A 22990-nucleotide genomic window follows, 5' to 3' on the forward strand; every position below is an offset into this window, starting at 1 on the left:
AGGAGACTTGGATAACACTGTGGCAAACATCGATGAAATCCCCATGGGCGAATGGAAGAAGAGGATACGAGATGATACCGGCCCGGGACTTGTGCAACCCGCAATTCCTGCAACTGCCACTTTTGAGCTTAAGGATCACATACTTGCTCAACTCAAAGAGATCCCCATCTACGGAAAAGACCATGAAGATGCTTACAAACACTTGGATGAAGTCAATGATGTAGCTGTTATTTTCATGTTCCAAACGTGCCTCGTGAAACTCAGTTGCTTCGCATGTTTCCGGTTACATTGAAGGGTGCTGCAAAGGATTGGCTCAAGTCACTTCCCCCCGGATCCATCACTACATGGGCCAAGATGAAAGAAGAGTTTATTGATCAATTTTTCCCACCCTCCAAGATATCTAAGTTAAAGAAAGCCATAGCCAACTTTGAACAACAAGCCGGAGAGTCACTTTATGAGGCTTGGGAGAGGTACAAGAGTTTACTAAAGAATTTCCCTCATCATGATCTTAATAGTCAATAAGAAGTCTCCATTTTCTATGATGGAGTGAATGTTACAACAAGGAAATTACTTGACTCGCAAGTTCCACTCACAAAGAAAGCACCCCCGGTGATAAAGCAACTAATTGAAGAATTCCCTAAGCATTCTAGAGAATACCACAATCCAAGGAATGATGTGACTAGGGGATCAGCTTATGCAGCTTCAGAAGATTTGTCAGCAGTCATGGCTATGTTGAAAACCATGGATAGGAGGATGGATAAAATGGATCAAACAATACATGCGATTCGGGTGGGTTGTGAGAATTGCAATGGACCTCATCTTACTAGAGAATGTGACTTGGACGAGAACGGGAATAAGAAGGTGCAAGTGTGCTACTCAAGTGGTGATAAATATGATGATGATTGGCGAAAACCCAAGAAAGAATGGCTTCCTTATGATGAGTACAAGAAGGCTAAAGAGGAGAAGTATAAACAAAAAGGAAGAGGTTTTTACCAAAAGGAGGAGCCGGTGCAAGAAAGAAAACCAAGTTTGGAGGAGATGCTTACTAAATTTGTAGCTGCTTCAAAAAAGAGACACAATGACCATGATACTACAATACAAGAGACAAGAACAATACTTAGAAATCAACAAGCATCTATCCACAACATTGAGACGCAGTTGGGGAAACTTGCCCAACAAATTAATCAAAGATCACCAGGAGAACTTCCTACTAAAGCCGAAAACAACCCATGAGGCGCACATATAAATATCGTGACAACTAGAAGTGGGAAGATAATTACCCCTCTAGCCCCTATTTAGAATGAAGATCCCAAGAAGTTACAAAAGAAGAATGTAGAAAAACATATCCAAAATCAAGATCAGCTGAACCCATACCCTACTCGCCGAGTCCAGAATATGGACTCGACGAGTCTTATGCCTGATCAGAAAAGTCAGCCTCCTGCGAAGCCATATCAGCCTCCATTTCCATATCCAGCCCGAGCTAAGCAAGAAAAGAAGGAAGAAGACTACCAGAAGTTTCTAGACCACATAAAGGCTCATAAAATTAATATACCATTCATCGAAGCAGTTGTACAAATGCCGAAATATGCTAAATTCCTCAAGGAGCTTCTAACCAATAGAAGGAACATGGAAGAAGTGAAGGAATTAGTTCTTAATGAGAATTTCTCAGCTGCCATGTTGAACAAATTGCCAAAGAAGAAGGGTGACCCGAGAAGCTTAACATTGCCTTGCCAATTTGGGAATTTGGCCACTATTCATGCTTTGGTTGATTCGGGAGCAAGTGTAAATCTCATGCCATAATCATTTTTCAAGAAATTAGATCTCCCGGAATCGAGGCCAATTCGAATGGCAATCCACTTAGCAAATAAAACGGTTACATTCCCAAGAGGAATATGTGAATATCTATTAGTGAAGGTTGATAAGTTCGTGTTCCCCATGGACTTTATAATTTTAGACATGGAAGCGGATCCTCAAGTCCCGATTATCCTTGGAAGACATTTCCTTAACACACCAAGCGCTATAGTTGACATGCGAGATTCAAAACTTACTCTACGGGTGGGAGATGAATCAGTCACTTTCGGGGTTAATCAAGCCATGAAGCATGCAAGGAATAGTGATGACACAACATTTTCTATTGATATGTTGGATGAATTGATGGAGGAATGGAATAATGAAGAACCAAACAAGTCGACCAACACCTTTGATGAAGAACTTGATGCTGAAAGAGACCTACTAGAAATAGAGAGACTGCTGGAAGAAGCTAATTATAATGAATTAATAAAGACCACTAAACAGCCTACTCGCCTAGTAGCCATGACATACTCACCGAGTCCATATGAAGAATCCAGAGATATCACGAATTATGCCTAGGAATCGACGAGTCCGTTCACTGGACTTGACGTGTTCAGCATGCAGAACACAAAAACCGAGCTCAAGGCACTACCAGATCACTTGGAGTACGCATTCCTTGAAGATGGTCAACAAAAACCTGTTATAATAGCTTCTGACCTCTTCAAATTTGAAAAAGAAGAATTAGTCCATGTCCTAAAGAAGAGAAAGATTGCCATTGCATGGAGTATCACCGATATCAAGGGTATAAGCCCCTCTTATTGCTCTTACAAGATCAACTTGGAAGAAGAAGCAAAGCCGGTAGTGCAACACCAAAGAAGATTGAACCCAAACATCCAAGAAGTGGTCAAGAAGGAAGTAGTCAAGCTTTTAGATGCAGGGATCATTTATTCTATTTCGGACAGTCCATGGGCTAGTCCTATTCAAGTGGTGCCCAAGAAAGGCGGCATGACGGTCGTAACAAATGAGAAGAACGAGCTTATTTCAACCCGAACGGTAACCAGTTGGCGAGTGTGCATCGATTATCGAAAGCTAAATGATGCCACTCATAAAGCCCATTTTCCTTTACCTTTTATTGATCAAATGCTTGAAAGATTGTTCGTCCATATCTACTATTATTTCTTAGATGGATTTTCGGGTTACTTCCAAATACCCATAGACCCAATTGACCAAGAAAAGACTACTTTCACTTGCCCGAGTGGGACTTTTTCCTATCACCGCATGCTCTTTGGGTTATGCAATGCACCTGCACAGATGGGATCATAAGGAGATTTGTATTTGGTAATGAAATCTGAGAAATTTTGGAGCATTGCCATAGCGGTCCCGCCGGTGGACATCCTGGAGCACATTACACGGCTAAGAAGATATTTGATATTGGGTTTTATTGGCCCACAATTTTTAAAGATGCTACCCAATATGTCAAAGAGTGTGATGCATGCCAAAGAGCGGGAAACATATCATCCCGAAACAAGATGCCACAACATAGTATTCAAGTGTGTGAAGTGTTTGAAGTATGAGGGACCAATTTCATGGGACCATTTCCAATCTCAAAAGGGAACAAATATATTTTGGTGGCGGTTGATTATGTATCCAAATGGGCGGAGGCACAAGCTTTACCAACTTATGATGCTCGGGTGGTGGTGCAGTTTCTAAAAAAGTTATTCTCAAGATTTAGAGTTCCTAAAGCTCTTATTAGTGACCGAGGCACTCACTTTGCCAATGATCAATTAGAAAAAGTGTTAAGGAAATATGGGGTAACCCATAAATTCTCTACATCTTACCATCCACAAACTAGTGGGCAAACTGAAATGACGAATAGAGCATTAAAAAGAATATTGGAGAGATCAGTGGGTAGCAATCGAAAGGAATGGTCGGATAGGTTAGATGATGCACTTTGGGCCTTCTGAATAGCTTTCAAAACACCTATTGGTACTACACTATATAGGCTAGTCTATGGGAAGCAATGTCATTTACCGGTAGAAATAGAGCTTAAAGCTTTTTGGGCTTTAAAAATGTGCAACTTTGATGTAGCTGAACTTAGAACCAACCGGTTGATGCAAATGAATGCTCTTGAAGAACTTAGGAATGAGGCTTACACTAGCTCCTTGATTTATAAAGAAAAAACCAAGAATTGGCATGACAAAAGAATCAAGGGTAATAAGGACTTTCACGAAAGGAAAAAAGTGTTACTTTTTAATTCAAGGCTCAAACTCTTTCTGGGCAAGCTAAAGTCACGACGGGATGGTCCATTTATAGTGAAGAAAGTTTTTCCACATGGAGCTATCGAGTTATTGTCAAGAGATGGCACTCCTTTCAAAGTTAATGGACATAGGGTGAAAAAATAGTGAAGAGTTTGCATTTCTTTTCCCTTTATTTTTCTTTTTGTTTTTCACTTTTAGGATCTGTTTTTTTAATCTTCTTCTGAAATTATGCTTAAAATGATTGCTTGAGGGCAAGCAATGCTCAAATTGTGGGGTGGTGGCTTAAAAAATCGAGTTTTTTTTCAAACTGAATGATGAACTCGCCGAGTTCATAAGGTACTCGGCGAGTATTTTCTGAAATCCACGAAAAATCGCAAACTCGCGTCTCTACTCGGCGAGTAGGTGTTCCTACTCGACGAGTCCAAGTATTAAATAGAATTTTTACAATCTGTAAATAAGGGTTTCTTTTACCCTACTCATTTTCACCAGCCGCCTCCCAAGCATACTCACCGAGCATTTCCTTTTCTCTCAAGCAACTTCTTTGATTTCTTGTTGAATCTTCATCTACAAAGCCAAAGGTATGATTTTTCCTTCGTATTCTTGCTAAAGGTCACAACTTTAACAGTTTTTAGTGCTTATTTTGCTAAAATCCGGATTTGGGGGATTACTCCAATTCTAGGGTTTTGATTTTAGGATGAATTAGGAGAATTTGGAAAAAATTTCTTGCGAATTTATGCTTAAAGGACTTATAACAGCAAACCCTTGTGAAAATATTTGTGTTTTGTTGACACAATCTGGACAGAGAGGAATCTGCACTTGCAGTTCATACTACTCGCCGAGTAGTTCATGAACTCGGCGAGTAGATGTTATGTTAGACCTGTTATGGTTAATTTTTTGGGTTTTGTTTGTTGTTGTTTTCTTGATGTTGTTCTACAGAAATCATGTCAAGAAGAGGCCAGAGCTCTAGAGGAGGAGGTTATGGAGACATTCCATGGCTTGCTTTTCCACGAATTACTTCAAGGTCTTTGCAAGCTCGGGCGAAAAACAGATTGGAGGCACTAAAATAGAAAGAGATTCACCTCCCCAATGCAGTTAATTGGGATTGGTTGGATAAAACTAGGTTGGAAGAAAATTTGACACCTAATTTCGTGAAATATTTTGAAGTGAGAGGAACAATAATAATCTGTGATGGGTGGTTGCAGCTTTTCAAAATACAAGAACCCATATTTACAGAATTGTGTTGGGAATTCTTTGCTACTATTTCATTCTGGGGTGGTAGTGAATACTATAACCCAAATGTTATCACTTTTTGCCTAGGAGGGGAGCTGCGCCAGTGAAGCATAGCAGAACTTGCTTGGAGGGTAGGTCTTTATGATCAAAACATCATTATGACGGAGGACTTTGAAACATTTTTGGAGCAATGTCACAAGGATCTTCCCGAGGAAGTCGTTGCCTCCACTTGGTGGAATAGTATTGCAAATGGGGTTTATATTCCCTCTTCTGCTCAGGAAGGACATATTCGTTCTCCGATCCATCATCTCATCCACCGCCTCATTGCTAGCACCATCAACATGAGGAAGGATGATGACAAAGTTCCTACTCTCGACATTTTCTACTTGTGGAGCATAATCACCCCGGAAGTTTTTTGCAACTTGCCTTATTGTTTGGCAAAATATCTTGCGGATGGAGCGGTGAAGGAAAATATTACCTCCAAGGCCCGGGCCCGAACATCCATACATCATGAGTTGGGAGGAGCGTATGCAAAGGAGAAACAACCAAGCAAGTGGAAGTGGAGCAGGAGGAGCGGACATGGAAGAAGAAGCTTGAAATTTGTTTTTATTTGGATGTGTTTATTTTTATTTTGTTTGATGTTGAACTTTGATGTACCCGAATATTAATTAGGACTTTGTTTGTTTTCTTTCACTTGTGGTTGTTTGTTCTTCAGGTTTGAAGATTAGGATGCATTTAGGAGTCTCATTGGTCAAGGATAAAGTGAGGATTTGCTTAGATGAGAATGTGAAATGTTATATTTAAGGTTGAGTCCATTAGGAATAAGAGTGACAAAATGCGTTATTACTGAATGAAATAGAAAAAGAGTCCCTGAAGTGTCCTGTTTCAGCACCTCTGCCAAGGATACACAGCAAGAAAATTAATTTTCGACTCAGCGTCCTACTCGCCGAGTGCACCTACGGTACTTGCTGAGATGCGCAATTCCACGATTTTCTGCTGGGGGCCGATCTACTCGCCGAGTTCACGTTTGACTCGCCGAATCCCTTAACATTCCACTCTTAAAATCTGTTTTGGGCACATTCATTGCAGCTCTTATTGATAGTTTCGTGGAGATTCATTCCTGGAAGATTTCTGAGAGCTTTGTCCTAAACATTTGGAGCTATTTAGATGTTTACCACACGCGACATGACACCCAAGGCATGGATGAGTTGTTCCCATGTCTAAAGTCATTCGAAGTAGGAGCTTAATTGAAGATGATCAGCCTCGCGACTGCTATTCCCGGGGAGTTTGTCCCAATTCCCAAATTACATTTTTCCTTTTCATGCATAACATGCAATGGGGACATTGCATGAATTAAGTGTGGGGTAGGGGGTTGGCTACATTTTAGTCAACTTAGAATCCTAATTTAGGTTTATTTTTTTTCAAAAATATTGGATAAAAAATTGCTTAGGACTTAACTAAGAAAATTTTGGTAAAAGTAATTAGGATTCCATGTTAGAATTATGTTGATGATTGCATGAAGACCCAAATATTTAGTTGAGCCTATATACGTTCTAGTGCATTTGTGGCCTCCTTATTCTAGTGAAATCATGGGACAAACACACGACCTTGCTTAGTTCGAAGGATGCAATATGTTTAGAATCGTGTACCAGAAATGTATCCAGGAATATTTTATTTTTAACCAATAAAGGTTGAAGTTGAGCGCCCCTGCTGAAGCATGTAGAGTTTTGAGTGAAAAAAAAAATTGAGTTACATGTGAAAAAAAGAGAGAGGAAATTACAAGAAAAGTTTGAAGAATTTTTGGAGCATCAAAGTCAAAGTATGAAGATCAAAATTCTGAAGATTCAAAAATTAAAGATACCCAAAAATCAAAGATCAAATTATCATAGAAGTGAAGGACTCCAAAGAGCTCCATAGTGGTATCATAAATTATAATTTTCTAGATTATGTATGCTTGGGTTGGTCAATCAAAAATACCTTGAGGTTAGGAAGTTTTCTGCGGATGGATTCGGAGGGATGCATAAAATGAGCATTGTTCGGAATAAGTGAGCGAATGTTTATGAGGATTGTGAGCATTTGGAGTATTGGGGGGTCTTTAGGAAAATCTTAGACACAAATGCATGCGTTGCGGTTTTGGCATAATGGCTGGGTTCAATTGGAATTGTCTTATGTGATTCTAGTGTGCTAAAATTCAGTTTTGCTTGGGGGCAAACAAAAGTCAAGTGTGGGGTATTTTGATATGTGCATATTTAGCCATATGTTTAGTATAGATTTTTATCAATTATTTGCATAATATGGACAAAAGGTACTTAATAATGTCTAAATTATATTTTCAGTCCAGAAGACATGCTTGGAAGCAAAAAGGAAGAAGGAGAAGCAATCAGAAGCTGGAGAATGAAGAAAGAAGAGAAAACCTGGAGCTACTCGGCGAGTTCCAAAGAATATTCACGAAGTAATGTCCAGAATCCTTGCCGTACACGAATTTCTCAAAGGAACTCGGCGAGTTGGATACCTACTCGCCGAGTTGCCCCTGTTTTGAGATAAGTATAAATTGAGGATCTAGTTCCAAATTGGGGACTTTTTTGGCTGCTCTAGAGAATAACTTGTGACTGAGGAAACCCTTGGAGACCTGAAGAACCCTAATCTTCGATCTTTAGAAGACTCAAGGCGAATTAGGTTAAATTTTCCACTTAATCTTTGAAGTGAATCATGTCTAGATCAACTAAATTCGTTTTTAACTTCTCTTGCACTGTAATCATGAGCTGAATTTTCGTAGTTTCTGTTTAGGAAAAACCAAATTACTCCTATGGTTTGATTCATACTTTGATTGATTGATTATTGGTGATTTTATTAAATTAAGTTTGTTAAAGACCCTTATGCATTAACCATAACATTTTCTGTTAATTGGAAGACAATTAGGCTGCATGAACATCTCTTAATTGTTAACCTCATATGATTTATGTGAACACTTCATTATATGCCTAGGATTAGTGAATATGAAACTAGGATTAATTAGAGAATAAGTAAATTAATGTGTGAGCTTGTTTGAGAAACCAACAAACAAGAGGTTAGTTGAATTACTAATTTGATTAACCAATTACAAATCTTATTTAATCCAAATAACTGAACTAGGGAATTAATTAGTTTAAACACTTGGCCACTGCTTGAATTGATTAATTTTCTAAGGTTTGGTAAGAGCGAATGCGAATCTAATCACTATAGTTGGTAACCAATAACAATTAATTTATTACTTTATCATAAATTAACCATAGGTGTGAATTGGTTGGGCCTAAACAGAAACCCTTCTATTAAATTTGGTGAATTTTTACTTGCTTTAGTTGATTAGTTAATTACGTGTTAGGTGGTGTGTTTAAGTTTCTAGTCTTGTAAAACTAGAGAAAACCCTTTACTTTTATTACTTGTTTAGTTAAAATTAGTTATTAGTTTAATTTCCGTTCCCTGAGTTCGACACCCTACTTATTCAACTATACCACTAAAAGACAGGTTCACTGTCTTTGTGTGCTAAATCTATATTTTTAAAGTAGGAATAAACCAGTACATTTTACACACATCACGGCCCGTGTAAGAATCCACACGGCCCGCGTGGATTCCAGCAGGGGCAATTTCAGGATTTCATTTGGAGCTCTAGATTGGGAAGGTTAGTGTACCTCTTCGGCCTTATCTTTTACATCTGATTTGGAGGCATTCTCTCTCGAGTTTTGGAGCACTTTGAAGGCCAAGAACCCTCAAGAACTTCATCATTTAACCTCTTGATTCTTGTTAAATGTTTGGTACAATCTTCACTAACGTTGTTTTCTTAAGTTTAGCCATGCTTGGCTAGACTAATTGTGGTTGACTTTGGTGGAATCCTTTGACCAATTGTTGAATGTTGAAGATTCCATGAACTTGTGTTTGAATATTTAAGAAAATGTTTTGTGTTTTAACATCTTATCACTACGTGTATGTTTTTACTCATGAGTTTAAATGTGTTTGTGGTGATTGGTTGGCTAATTTCTTGATTAAGTAAAAGATCTTCAAATTAGCAAGCGACAAGTGATTTTTGTGTTAGTTTTACTTCTCATAATCATAAAAACATTTTCTCCGACATGGTAGTGGAAGCTTTTGACTCCTCTTGGATTTGGTGACTTTTTAGCTCTTAATGCTAGTTGACTTTCACTAATTACATGTTTAATGGAAATTGTGACTTTGACTAAGAAAATTGTTATGAGGTTCTCTAACCATTTTAACAACTAAGAAAAGTCTAGGTAATCTCAAGCTTCTTGGATTACTATAACCATATTAAGGATTTAAAACAAGTATTGCACCATTCGATTCTAATGATATGTTCATCAAAATGTCAAAGTGAGGAAACCTTAAGTCTGCCATCTTTCTCCTATTGATTTTACATCAATCTCTCGTTTTTGTCGAAATTGTTTATTTAAATCTTAGTTTAGTTTTAGTTTATTTCAAGTATTTCAAAACACCAAAACCCCTCATTTTATTTTTATTGTTATTTAACAAATATTTTTACAAAGTGATTTTCATTGAGTAACAAATTGAACCAATCCACGTGGATTCGACCCCTTTACCACTATACACTATTTTTGTGTAAAAGATTTAGGCTTATTAATTTTGTTGGCCTCGACAACCACCAAATTTTGGCGTCGTTGTCGGGGATTGGTTTATTTTTAATCAATTTGTTTCTCTATGCCCATATCTCAACATACAGGTGCTTTGATTTATAACATGTATATTGAAAAAGAAGCAAGGTGTTTGGCGAAGGAAAAGAGAGTACTACGTGGTCAAACTTCTAATCCTCTTGGTGATCCGAAGGTTGAACCTGCTTCATCAAGTGATACAGAACCCGATTCTAGTCCCGACCCTCGCCAAGAAATTCCCGAAACACCACCTCTACAACAAAATCCACCCATTATTGAACCAATTGCAATTGGGGACGGAGGAGAAGCTCCCGAAAGAACTTTGAGGTAAATGATGGAAACCGATGTTACATAGACTCCAACCGGTATCAATTACCCGGTTTTGGAAGGAGGTACGGAATTGAAGTCAAGATTAGTTCACACCATCCAACTTTTCATGGATTAGAGAATGAAGATCCCCATAAACACTTGAAGATGTTCCATATTATTTGCACTAGTATGAAGCCACAAGGGTCAACCGATGACCAAATCAAGCTAAGGGCATTCCCCTTTTCATTGGCCAATATAGCAAATGATTGGGTATTCTATCTTCCCCTGGGGGTTAATCAACTCATGGACCGACATCGCAAGAGCTATTCTTGACAAGTTTTATCTCGCTTCAAGAGTCTCAAGTCTTAGAAATGAGATTTGTGGAATCCGCCAAGGTCAAAATGAGACTTTTCATGATTATTGGGAGAGGTTCAACAACTTGTGCTATAGTTGCCCACAACATCAAATTCCAAAACAACTCATCACCCAACGCTTCTATGAGGGATTGTTGCCAATGGAGAGAAGACTTGTTGATGCCTCAAGTGGTGGTGATGTATTTGGTAAAACTCCACAACAAACAAGTTAATTCTTCAACACCATAGCCGCAAATTCCCAACACTTTGGCCCGCGCTAATTCATGAAAAGAGACACAAAACACAAAGTCAATGAAGTGGGACCATCAAGCCTCGAGTCTCAAATCAAAGATCTAACCTCCGTTGTCCAAAAGCTAGCCATGGGACAAACTCCACAAGTGATGGTTTGTGGAATATATGCAACAATGGGACATCCTACGGATATGTGTCCCATTCTTCAAGAAGATACGAAACACGTGAATGCCACAGGAGAGTTCCAAAACTACCACAACAAGCCATCCGGTAACCAAAATGCTTACATTTCAAGTTGGAAGCCAAATCCCGACATGAACTAAAACCCAAGACCGTTGCCTCAAAATGCATTGGTTAAACCTTCATATCCACCACCATAACCTCATTACCAACATCCACAACCACACTATCAACCCAAACTGAACCCTCCACATCATCATCAACAACCTCCCCAATCCTAACCAAGTAGTTCCGGAATGTCTCTTGAAGACATTGTCAAATCCCTAGCCACTAGTACCCAACAATTCCAAAGAGAGACAAGGACTAGTATCTCCAACCTTGAAGCAAAAATGGGAAATATAGTTACATCTATAAGTAAGTTTCAGTCCCGTAGGAAATTGCCTTCTCAAACCAAAAAGAACCCAAATGTCAATGTGGTGATCTTGAGAAGTGGAAAACAAGCCGAAGAAAGTAGTTCAAAGAAGAAGCCAAGGGAAGAAGAGGAAGAAATAGAAGTCATTCCAATTGAAGAAACTATAGTCAATAACGATGCACAAGCTAGAGTTCTAAAGAAGACTATTCCCCTCGTAACACCCATAACCACTCAACCACCATTCCCCTACCGACTTTTGACGTCGAAAAAGAACATAGAGGAGAAAGAGATTTTGGACACCCTTCAAAAGGTGGAAGTAAACATCCCTCTACTTGATGCAATCAAGCAAATCCCTAGATATGCAAAGTTTTTGAAAGAACTTTGTACCAATAAAAGGAAGTTGAAGGGAAATGAGAAAATTTCGATGAATGAAAACGCATCCGCGATTTTACAAAGGAAACTTCCAACCAAATGCAAAGATCCCGGAATGTTTACAGTTCCTTGCAAGATTGGGGACATCACTTTTAGTAGTACCATGCTTCATCTTGGGGCCTCTATCAATGTCATACCATATTCGGTGTATGAATCATTAAATGTCGGGCCTTTAAGTGAAATCGGTGTCATAATCTCTCTTGTGGATAAATCAAGTGTCTTTCCTAGAGGTGTTTTGGAAGATGTCTTAGTGCAAGTGAATCAATTGGTCTTTCCGGCGGATTTCTATGTGATTGATCTAGATGAGCAAGTATCCTCCAAATCGGCTCCTTACTTGGGAGATGTCACACCCCAAAACCAGAACAACGGAAATGTTCTGGGGTGGAGGACGTCATGTACAGTATCATCACAATGCAAAGTAGTAAACAAGCAACAACATCATCCATTGCATTAATAATATAATTTGATACAAGTGTGTTCTTTAATAGTAGCAAGACACCATAAATGAATAATCAAAATAAAAGACGAGTCTTGAACATCCTCCGTTTGTTCTCAAAACCTGGTTATCGATACCTGTCTACTGGTGACTTGAGAATACAAGTTATTTTGAAAGTGTAGATCAACATTTAAGTTGATGATTTCATAAGTATTTAGTGTTAATGTTTGTATAAGTTGGCTGAAAGTGATTGTAATTGTTCAATGTAAATGTTTGTATATGTTTGAAAGCTCCTAGAAAATCCTATATTTTCTACTAGTATAAAAGTAGTCTTCTACCAAGATCCGACTATTTCGTATGTTTGTTCTTTGTAAAAGTGGATGTTTTTCCCAAGTATGACTATCATTACCAAAATATAGTTTTTCATTACTGTTTATGTGAGAATATCACAATTTGAATGTAATGGGAAAATATATATGTACTGTAGTATTATATGTAGTAACTACTACAGTAATAACTACCTTAAAACCAATGGTTTATTTAAGGTAAAATGTGATGAGGTTGTTACCATACTAAACCGACTATAACACGACGATGAAAGACGTCGGAAGAAATGACATTTGGCACTTGTAGACTTGCAAGTCCCACTGTAGCGAACAACAAGGTGTAGGATAGTCAATCTATTATAGATCTATACACAAACTCACGCTCTCCCTCCAGGAGATTCTGGTTACAAAACGTGACACAACAAAATGGTTGTTGTGTCATGAAGTAGTATCTCACATTAAGTTATCTTGAATCTTCTTATAGTATATTTGTTATAGTAATAGTAGTATCTGTATAGTATTCTCTATTATAGTATTCTCTGTATAGTATTCTCTACTATAGTGTTCTTTGTTATAGTATTCTCTGTCTAGTATTCTCTGTTATAGTATTCTATTATAGTATTCTCTGTCTAGTATTCTCTGTTATAGTATTTGTGTAATGATAGTATTCTCCTAAACTATACCTATTATAGTTTACTAGTAATTTTTGTAGTTTGAATGAATGAATGTATACCTTTGCTACCTAAAGGTATTGAACTGAATGATGGTACTTTTATATCTACATATATATACATAATATATAAGTAATATTTAGACGACATTCAGACAAATAAACGATACCCTAAGTCCACATCCAAACAAGGAAAAGGAAATAAAGCGAGTTATCAGTCCTAAGTCCTTTAAACATTACTTATATAACTATACATATATAGACATGCTTTTGACAATATATAAGTTTAAAAAGAAGTTTTGTAATACATTTGAAGAGTTTAACAGTCTGAATAAATGCTGATGACTTGATGTTAGTTTATAAAACGATTTAAAAGCAGTTTGTTTGATAAGACAGTTTGAAGTATATGAAATCCTTTGTTTGAAACACAGTTATAAATCACATGTGATTGATTATATAACTAACATGTTTTCTACTTGTATTCCCCCCCCCCCCCCCCTCTCCCCATAAAAGCATCTAAAATCATTTAAAAGATAAGTTAAGGGGGTATGAACTCACCTGTAGTGAGTAACTCGAATGTAAGATTGATAAAGGATGTTAAGTGTCAAGTGAAGGCTTGAGCACACACGGATCCTATTTAGCATATAATGACACATATATGTATACAATTAGTGTTTATACAACTAATCATGTAACGGAAAAACCTTAGGGACTAGGAAACATTTGAATTTAAGTGTTACAATCACATATGATTACATATAAGGGGTGTATGGCCACACATTGGTGTTTACGACTAAAGTGGTATGTGTCATTAAAGTTTACGACCTTAGGGTTTATGGCCCTATGAGTTTAAGGTCGTAAAATCATGACATCTTGTACCAATAGTGGGTGTTAAGGTATTAATTGCATCATAGTAGTCTTCTAGGTCACAAGCTTAACTCTTAGAAGAGTTTATGGCCAAAATGGCACCATTAAAAGGTTTTACGGCCAAGGGAGATGCTCTTGGCCGTGAACTCCTATTGTTCTTGGTAAATGATTGTTTTCAAGGTGCAAATTAAGTGCTTCAACTAGATAACAAGTATATGGAAAGGATACTTACGATATAGAAGCTTGAAAGGGTGATTAAGATCCAAAAACTTAGTGTGTGCTCTTGGTGTTCTTGAAGATCTAACCAAAAAGAAGTATGTTTCAATTATGAAAACATGGATCCTATCACACCCCAAAACCGGAACAGCAGAAACGTTCGGCGGTGGAGGACGTCATGTTAAGTATCACGAGATATGTATATGGTAAGCAAGTAATAAACAACCGTTTCATTTCAAAAGAAAGTGTTTACAATGCATGTGTTCACAAAACATAGAATTCATACATAAATAACAAAACAAGACTTGAAGTTGTAATGCTTCATCTTCGAAATCCCCAGCACGAGCACCTGTCTAATAGCCTCCTGAGAATACAAGTTATTTGAAAGAGTTGATCAGCAATTAAGCTGGTGAGTTCATAAGATTTTAGTGATGTGAGTAAACTGTAAAATGTTGTTGAAAATGTATATGTAAAAGTGGTTTAAACTGTAAGTTCTATTTTGAAAAGTTCGTCTGTCCCTCCTAGAAAAGCATATATTTCCTACTTGAATGAAAGTTAAGTAAAATGACACTACAAGCCTTTCTATGGGTACTAAGTGGGTACAAGTTATATAAAACTCAGAGTAAACAAACAATCGATTGTGCGCATCTTCCCTAAGCTCACAACCCAACGGGGAACAGAAAGTAAGGCGGATAGCACACATCCAATTGTTAGTTAGATCGCTGTCATATATAACCCTGGTGTATTCACTTGTTACTCATGGAGTTATTTGTAATGGTTCTTTTATGTAAACGTATTCTTGTAAGCGTATCTATGTAAACGTATTCATGTAAACGTTTTGTATTAGTATAGACTCATGAATTGAACTGACTCTTTGTGTGCTTCATTGTACTAGAAGTAATGAATAGTATTCTTCTAAACTACACCTATTATAGTTTACGAATGTTGTACTTGGAATGTTATTGAAAAGACTTGCTTATCTACTAAGTTATGCTTGTACCTTAGAGACAGAGTTTTGTATAACTATAAAGTAACATAACTTTAAAAGAGTTTTGAAATGTTGTAACAACTTATAATTGACATAAGTAACATTTTGAAAGATGTTTGTAACAAACCATTTACACAATTATCATTGTGTTCAACTTGTATTCCCCCTGTTAAAAGAGTTAAAACATTTAAAAGATTCATTACGGGGTATGAACTCACCTGATGTGGGTGATTCAAACGGGTATGCGTGTAAGGATGAGAAGTTCCACGAATGATGTCCCGAGACGCAATAAGTCCTAAATGACATATAAGGACACATATATTGACATGAATATAGTGTTTATAAACAACTATATGAAAGGAAACACCTTCCGGGACTAGGAAACACCTTAATTAAGTGTTGGAATCACATGTGATTCATCAAAGGGAAGTGAAATGGCATCAAAAGGTGTTTACAGTTTTGTAACCATCACCTTTGGAGTTTACGGTCGTAAACCCATGAGTTTACGGCCATAAACTCATGTTTCCTTGACCATTTTGTGTCTTGAAGTGTTACAAGTCATTCTAAGCATTCCTACTTCATGTTTAAGCCTTAGGAAGTGATTAGGGCAACATTTCACTCCTAAATGGAGTTTACGGCCCATGGACCACTTCTCCATGTGTTTACTGCCGTAAACCCATATGGATTATGGTCTTTTGATGTTTTCAAGTACTAAGCACATCAAGTTAAGTGTCTAGGTTAGTTTCCAAAGCTTAGTACGGAAAAAGGGCACACTTTGGTACCATTTTTAGGGTTTACGGTCCAAGAAGATCTTGGACCGTAAACACCTTTGATCTTGACTTTATTGGATGTTTTCTTGATGTTTAGAAGTGTAACAAGTCTTATAATACTCTAGGATAGAAGTACTTACTAGGTAGAAGCTTGAAAAGGTGCTAAAAGTCCAAGAACACTAGTGTGTGTTCTTGGTGAAACTTGAAGATCTACACTTTTGGAATGATTTCACGGATGGAAGTGTGTTAGATCACTAGATTAAGGTAGATATAAACTTATTAGGGCTAGAAACACTGACAAGTTGAAGATTAAGAAGGAAAATTCGGATGCTACTTGAGAGGATTTGAGTTTGGATCTTGGATTTGTGAAAAAAAAATGATAAAATAACTAAGTCTCACTTATATAGTCATTAGGGTTTACGGCCCTAATACCATTTGGGCTATAAACTCCAAACTCTTGGGGTTTTTGGAACCATATTGGTGTACAATAAACACTAGGGCATCCTCTCTCTCCAGTTATCTCTTGAAGTACTAACTTTAAACCACTCAAACTTATTCCAAAAAGCTTGAAAGTTAGCAAAAATAGTTTTGACTTCAGTTGAAGTGAATGGTTGTACATAATAGATATTTCGGGTTGTCACGTATCTTCACTAGTAATAGCAATGAACCAACTAACACTGGAAGGAATGCTTACGTTTTTGAAGATCAAAGTGAAGAACTCGATGATACTTGCGAGATAATTCGGGTTTCTAGACTTGAAATGGTGAGAAATGAAGAAAAGTGATGGAAAATCATGTATATAGAATGAGTTTATGGCCAACATGAGTTTATGGCCGTAAACTCATGGTGGTGTGGCTGTAAACTCCACATGATGGGGTTTAAAGCTTGATTAGTGCACAATGGACTCAAGCAGATACTTCCTAACACCCGATCCTTGAATGTACTATGCTTAGAACACTCAAAAAGACCCTAAACAATGCTAAATGATAGCAGAAGCAAGCCTGACTTTGATTGAATTGAATGGTTGTACAAGATAAAAATTTTGGGTTGTAATAGGAGACCATTTTTGAAGATGGCTAGGATGAAGATCGATGTGTATGCGGGAAGTTTGACAATGGAGTTTGATGATGAAACAATAAGTTTTAATATCTATGATGCTATGAGATATCCTAGTGATGTTTCACCTTTATACTTTGTTAATGTTGTTGAGCCAGTAACCCAAGAATTGTTCGAGTTGTCTAATAGTGACGTGTTGGAAATGATCTTAAGCAAGGGGTTTGATTGTGGGAAGCTAGCCGAGAAATTAAAGCTTTATTCTTTGGAACCGAAGGTTGAGAGGTTGGTCACTAATTTATAAGTGAAGAAATCTATAAGATTTGATGTCAAGCAAATTGATTTGTCCCCAACCCACACGAATTTGTCTCCATCCCTTGTTCAACCACTCGAATTAGAATTGAAACTCCTACGTCAACACTTAAAGTATGCTTATTTAGGAAAGAATGAAACCCTTCCAATTATTATTTCAACTCATTTAACTGAATGTGAAGAAGAGCAACTCCTTAAGGTGTTGAAGGAGCACAAGGAAGCCATGGGATGGACGATTGCTGATATCAAGGGATTAAGCCTCTCCACTTATATGCACAAAATTTGGATGGAGGATGAATGCAAGCCAAGCCGAGACACATAAATGAGATTGAACCACCTATGATGGAAGTTGTGAAGAAAGAGATATTGAAGCTTCTTGGTGCGCGGATGATCAATCAAATCTCGGATGGCAAATGGGTGAGCCCAGTGCAAGTTGTGCCAAAGAAGACGGGAATCACGATGGTCGAGAACAACAAAGGTATGATGGTCCCCACCCGCGTGCAAAACGGGAGGCGAGTATGTATTGACTACCGCAAACTCAATGCAAGCACAAGAAAAGATCATTTCCCATTACCTTTCATTGACCAAATGTTAGAAAGGTTGGCCGGGAAATCACATTATTGTTGTCTCGACGGGTATTCTAGTTTTCACCAAATCCCGGTGGCACTGGAAGACCAAGAAAAGACAACCTTTACATGTCTATTTGACACTTTTGCATACCGGAGAATGCCATTTAGATTGTATAATGCCCCGACCACTTTCCAACGTTGTATGGTTAGTATCTTTTTGGAATATGTTGAAAACATAATTGAGGTTTTTATGGATGATTTTACGGTATACAGGATCTCGTTTCAAGAATGTTTGACCAATCTCACCAAAATTTTAAAAAGATGCATTGAAACGATTTGGTTTTAAATTGTGAGAAATGTCATTTCATAGTGATTCAATGTCTCATTTTGTATCACATTGTGTCTAAAAAAGGAATTGAGGTAGATAAGGCAAAAATTGATGTTATTCAAAGCTTACCTTACCCGACTTGGGTTCGGGAAATTCGTTCTTTTTTGGGCCATGCAGGTTTCTACTGATGATTCATCAACGACTTTTCAAATATAACAATACCAATGTGCCAATTCTTGCAAAAAGAGGTTGATTTCGAGTTCAATGAGGCGTGAAAAGAAGCTTTCGACAAGCTCAAAGAATTGCTTACATCCACCCCCATCATACAAGCGCCAAATTGGGATCTCACCTTCGAGATCATGTGTGACACAAGCAATTATGCTATTAATGCCATTTTAGGTCAAAAGAATGGAAGAGCCTCCCATGTGATCTACTATGCATCAAGGGCACTAAACAATGCTCAAAGCAACTACTCTGCCACTGAGAAGGAGTTATTGGCCATAGTGTTCACTTTGGAGAAGTTTAGGCAATACCTACTTGGCACCAAAGTCATAGTGTATTCGGATCATGCGGCTCTCAAGTACTTGATGACAAAGAAAGACGCAAAGCCAAGACTCATCCGGTGGATCTTATTGCTACAAGAATTTTATTTGGAAATTTGAGACAAGAGTGGATGAGAGAACCTTGTTGCCGACCACCTAAGCCAAATCACTTCAAATGAAATTCCTCTCTCGTTGCGAGATGAGTTTCCAGATGAGCATCTCTTTTCCCTTACTCAATACACTCCTTGGTATGTCGATACGTTAACTTTTTAGTCACAAAAAGGTATCCCGACACATTCTCACGTGCTCAAAAAGACAAATTAAAAAGTGATGCAAAATACTATGTGTGGGATGAACCTTATTTTTGGAAACATTGTCCCGATCAAATCATTAGGCGATGTTTACCCCAACAAGAGCATCAATCCATTTTGCAATTTTTTCATGAATTTGCTTGTGGGGGACATTTCGCACCTAGTCGAACTTTGAGAAAAGTTCTTGAGTGTGGAATATTTTGGCCAACCATGTCACACGATTGTTATATGTTTTGTAAAAGTTGTGAACGGTGCCAAAGGACGGGAAACATTTCACAAAAAAATCAAACGCCACAAAATCCAATCCTTGTTTGTGAAGTTTTTGACGTATGGGGGATTGATTTCATGGACCCATTTCCCGTTCCGTTTGGCAACGTTTATATTCTACTCGCGGTTGACTATGTCTCAAAATGGGTTGAGGCCAAAGCCACAAGATCGGATGATGCAAAAACAGTTATCGACTTTTTAAAATCTAATGTCTTTGTGAGGTTTGGTGTGCCTAGGGCGTTGATCAGTGATCGAGGGACGCATTTCTGCAACAAGATGATGGAGGCTTTATTGAAGAAGTACAATATGACCCATCATGTCTCAACCACCTACCACCCTCAAATGAACGGTCAAGTGGAAGTCTCAAATCGTGTGGTGAAGATTATTTTATAGAAAACAGTGAATCCAACGAGGAAGGATTGGAGTTTGAGGCTTGATGATGCCTTAAGGGCCTATCAGACCGCTTACAAGACCCCGATAGGAATGTCTCCCTTTAAGTTGGTTTTTGGAAAGTCATGTCATCTACCCGTCGAATTAGAGCACTATGCATTTTGGGCAGTCAAACAATGTAATTACAATATTGATGAGGCGGGAAGACATAAGAAGCTTCAAATCTAAGAGCTAGAAGAATTGAGAAACAATTCCTACGAAAACACAAGGATTTATAAGGAGAAAACGAAACTCTTCCACGACAAGTCCATCACCCGGAAGCATTTCGAACTAAGGCATAGGGTCTTACTTTACCATTATCGATTGAAGTTATTTCCAAGAAAGCTAAGGTCAAGATGGATTAGACCTTTTGTTGTGATAAAGACCTTTGGCCACGGAGCGGTGGAAATTCAAAGCGAAAAGACGGGACAAATTTTTAAAGTCAATGGGCACCGTTTGAAGCCATTCTATGAAGGTTTCGATGCTAGTGCTCTGGAAATCATCCATTTGGATGTCCCAAGGTGTTGAAGAAAGCAAGGAAGACGTCTCTCCAAAGACGTTAAAGAAGGGAATTTTTGAGCATTGTGCTTTCACCTTTTCCAAATCCAAATAAATTCTCACCCTTCGGGATTTTGAAAATAAATTTTTGAAAGTTTTCACCCTTCTTTCCCCGTTTTATTCCAACTTTTGTCGAAAATTTTGAAATTGGGCCTTATGGGGATCATTTTGAGCTAAAAATCAAGTTTTTAGAAAAAATCAAAATTTTGACCCAGAGGAAAAGCCCACGGCCCACGTGAGGATTGTAGAAGAAAGCTCACGGCCCGCATAGATCCATGGTGCAGATACCGTCAGTAAGCGCGGACAGCACACGGCCCGCGCATAGCCTGCGTGAAGGATCAGTGCATTTTCGAGTGAACTGGACGCGGCTAGAACGCGGCTCGCACCTAGCCCGCGTTGGGGGTTCCAGCACTTAGAATTTTTTACGATCAGCCCAGCTCCCGCAGCCATCAAGTGGTCCCCATCTCACCCGTGAAAAGTGTCAGAAGGCCGAGTCGATTTTGAGCAGCTAGATGCAGCCCCTACGCGGCCCGCGTGCTACCCGCGTATTACGCATTGACTGAATTTCTCTATTGACTCGTTAGATTTTTTTGACCAGGAATTTTAAATGATTTGACTAACATTGACCGGGTTTGACCTCTATTCACCAAAGATTAAACATCCCAACCACTCTTCTTCTTCATTCTAACCCTACTCAAACTTACAATTTATCTCTCAAACTCTTAAGAACACTAAAACCCACTTCTCACAAAAATCCAATTTTCCGGAGTTCTGCCGGTCGGAATCTCGTGAAACCACTGCCATTCTCTGCCATTTTTCAAGCTCTACAAACCCCACCCAAAATCCGGTCCGATCTGTGGCCGGAATTCCAGGCGCCACCACCACCCACCACCACCTTCTTTCGCATTTTCCGGCCAACTCCGACCACCAATGGAGATTCTAAGCACAGGGTTTTGCTTCTCTCATCAACAGCTTTCTATCCATACTAATTTCCCCCAAAAACTAACCAAAATTTTTTGTCGAATTTCGGGTGCCGCCACCCTAGTCGCCGGAAAATCATCTTGAAGCTCGTTTGTGGGGTTGTTTTAGCAATTCAAGCGTCAAATACGGAGCAAAATTTGAAGCTTGGTGTGTGTCTTGGAGAATCTCTTTGGTGACTCTAATTCTGCTTCCACCATTCGTTCCGGGTTTAAGCAAATTAGGTACCCTTGTTCCTTTAACTTGATTATTTGTTTGTCAAATACCAGTTTGTTGTTGGAATTGTGTCGTCATCCATGTGGTCTTTGGTGTGATTTTAATATGATTATTATTGTCAAAATTTTGTCCCAAGTCAATGTCTAAGCATACCAAAACCGGACCTTCCTCATCAAAAGGTTGGTCAAAAGGCATATCCAAGGACCCACCATTTCGTTTGCTAAATCGTAAGGACCGCAAGGTTTATGATTTTCTTACCTCCAAAAAATGCCAAGTTAAATCCACAAAGTTCCTCCACAGGGAATCTTTGAATGATCTCTGGGTACTCGAGGGGGTCCAAGTACTATTCGACAACATCGGGTGGGGCCAGTTCCTGCATAACCGCGCTACCACCTATGTTGAGCCCACCTTGGAATTCCTTTCCATATTCCATCCCGATGAGGAAGTGAACACCGTCACCTTCCAAATGCTCGGCGAAAATTGGTCCCTACCATTTTGGGTTGTGAACGCCCTGATGGGCACTCTAGTGAACCACACATATTCCCAACAAGACCCATGGCGTGGAAACTTCAACGAGCATCATTTTTTGCCACAGATTACCAACGAGCCACGATATTCATCATCTTCTTCCAATGCCTCCTCAATAATTCATCCATGTTTGTGCCTAGCCCATCGAGTACTTACATGCACCATTTTTTCCTGCTCCAAAGTGGGTCAAATTTAAAAGGCATAATTATTTTTTCTTTGGTGCATGACTCATGAAAATGGCCCCTGACCGGACTTTTCCACCTTCTTCTTCACCAAATGTTACAACCTCACGACCATGGACACCGGATACATCTTCATTAGGGGATTGATCACCCTTATTACATCTCGGCCCCCGCTTCAACTTCATCTCTCCACCATTCCATTTGAGAAGGCTTCCGGCCCCTTTAGCCTTGACATCAATGCACTTCGCCGAATGCAAATCATCCGGGATTCAGTTGATGGTCCCATTTGGAATCTTGAAAATCAACCATAGTTGATCCTCCCTCACGAATATGTCAGATCCTTTGAACCAACCGACCTCGAACAATGGGTCATTCCATCCGACTACCCTCCTCCCGTGGATTATGAAGAGAACCAACCCCAATTTCAGCCTCCACAACATTTTGCCTAGCCTCAATATCAGCCACAGCAGCAGTAAGGGGGACACGATTCCATCATATTTCCCCCCTGCCTTCTTTGACCAATTCGCCACAATTTTCTCCACGGTGCAACGCATCGACACCCAGACATA

General features: G+C 38.7%; 1 protein-coding gene and 1 non-coding gene across 2 annotated transcripts; one reads left to right on the plus strand and one right to left on the minus strand.

The window, feature by feature from the left end:
* Window positions 1-402: 402 nt before the first annotated feature.
* On the minus strand, window positions 403-509 carry LOC111900927 (small nucleolar RNA R71). Its single transcript, XR_002853351.1, has one exon. It is a non-coding gene; the product is annotated as a small nucleolar RNA R71 (small nucleolar RNA).
* A 17346-nt stretch (window positions 510-17855) lies between these two features.
* On the plus strand, window positions 17856-19923 carry LOC111900921 (uncharacterized). Its single transcript, XM_023896792.1, has 3 exons — window positions 17856-17991; window positions 18810-18990; window positions 19524-19923. The coding sequence occupies exons 1-3, from the start codon at window positions 17856-17858 to the stop codon at window positions 19921-19923; spliced, it is 717 nt and encodes a 238-aa protein (XP_023752560.1).
* Window positions 19924-22990: the final 3067 nt, after the last annotated feature.

This window comes from Lactuca sativa, chromosome 4 (genome assembly GCF_002870075.4).
Source record: "Lactuca sativa cultivar Salinas chromosome 4, Lsat_Salinas_v11, whole genome shotgun sequence".
NCBI lineage: Eukaryota > Viridiplantae > Streptophyta > Magnoliopsida > Asterales > Asteraceae > Lactuca > Lactuca sativa.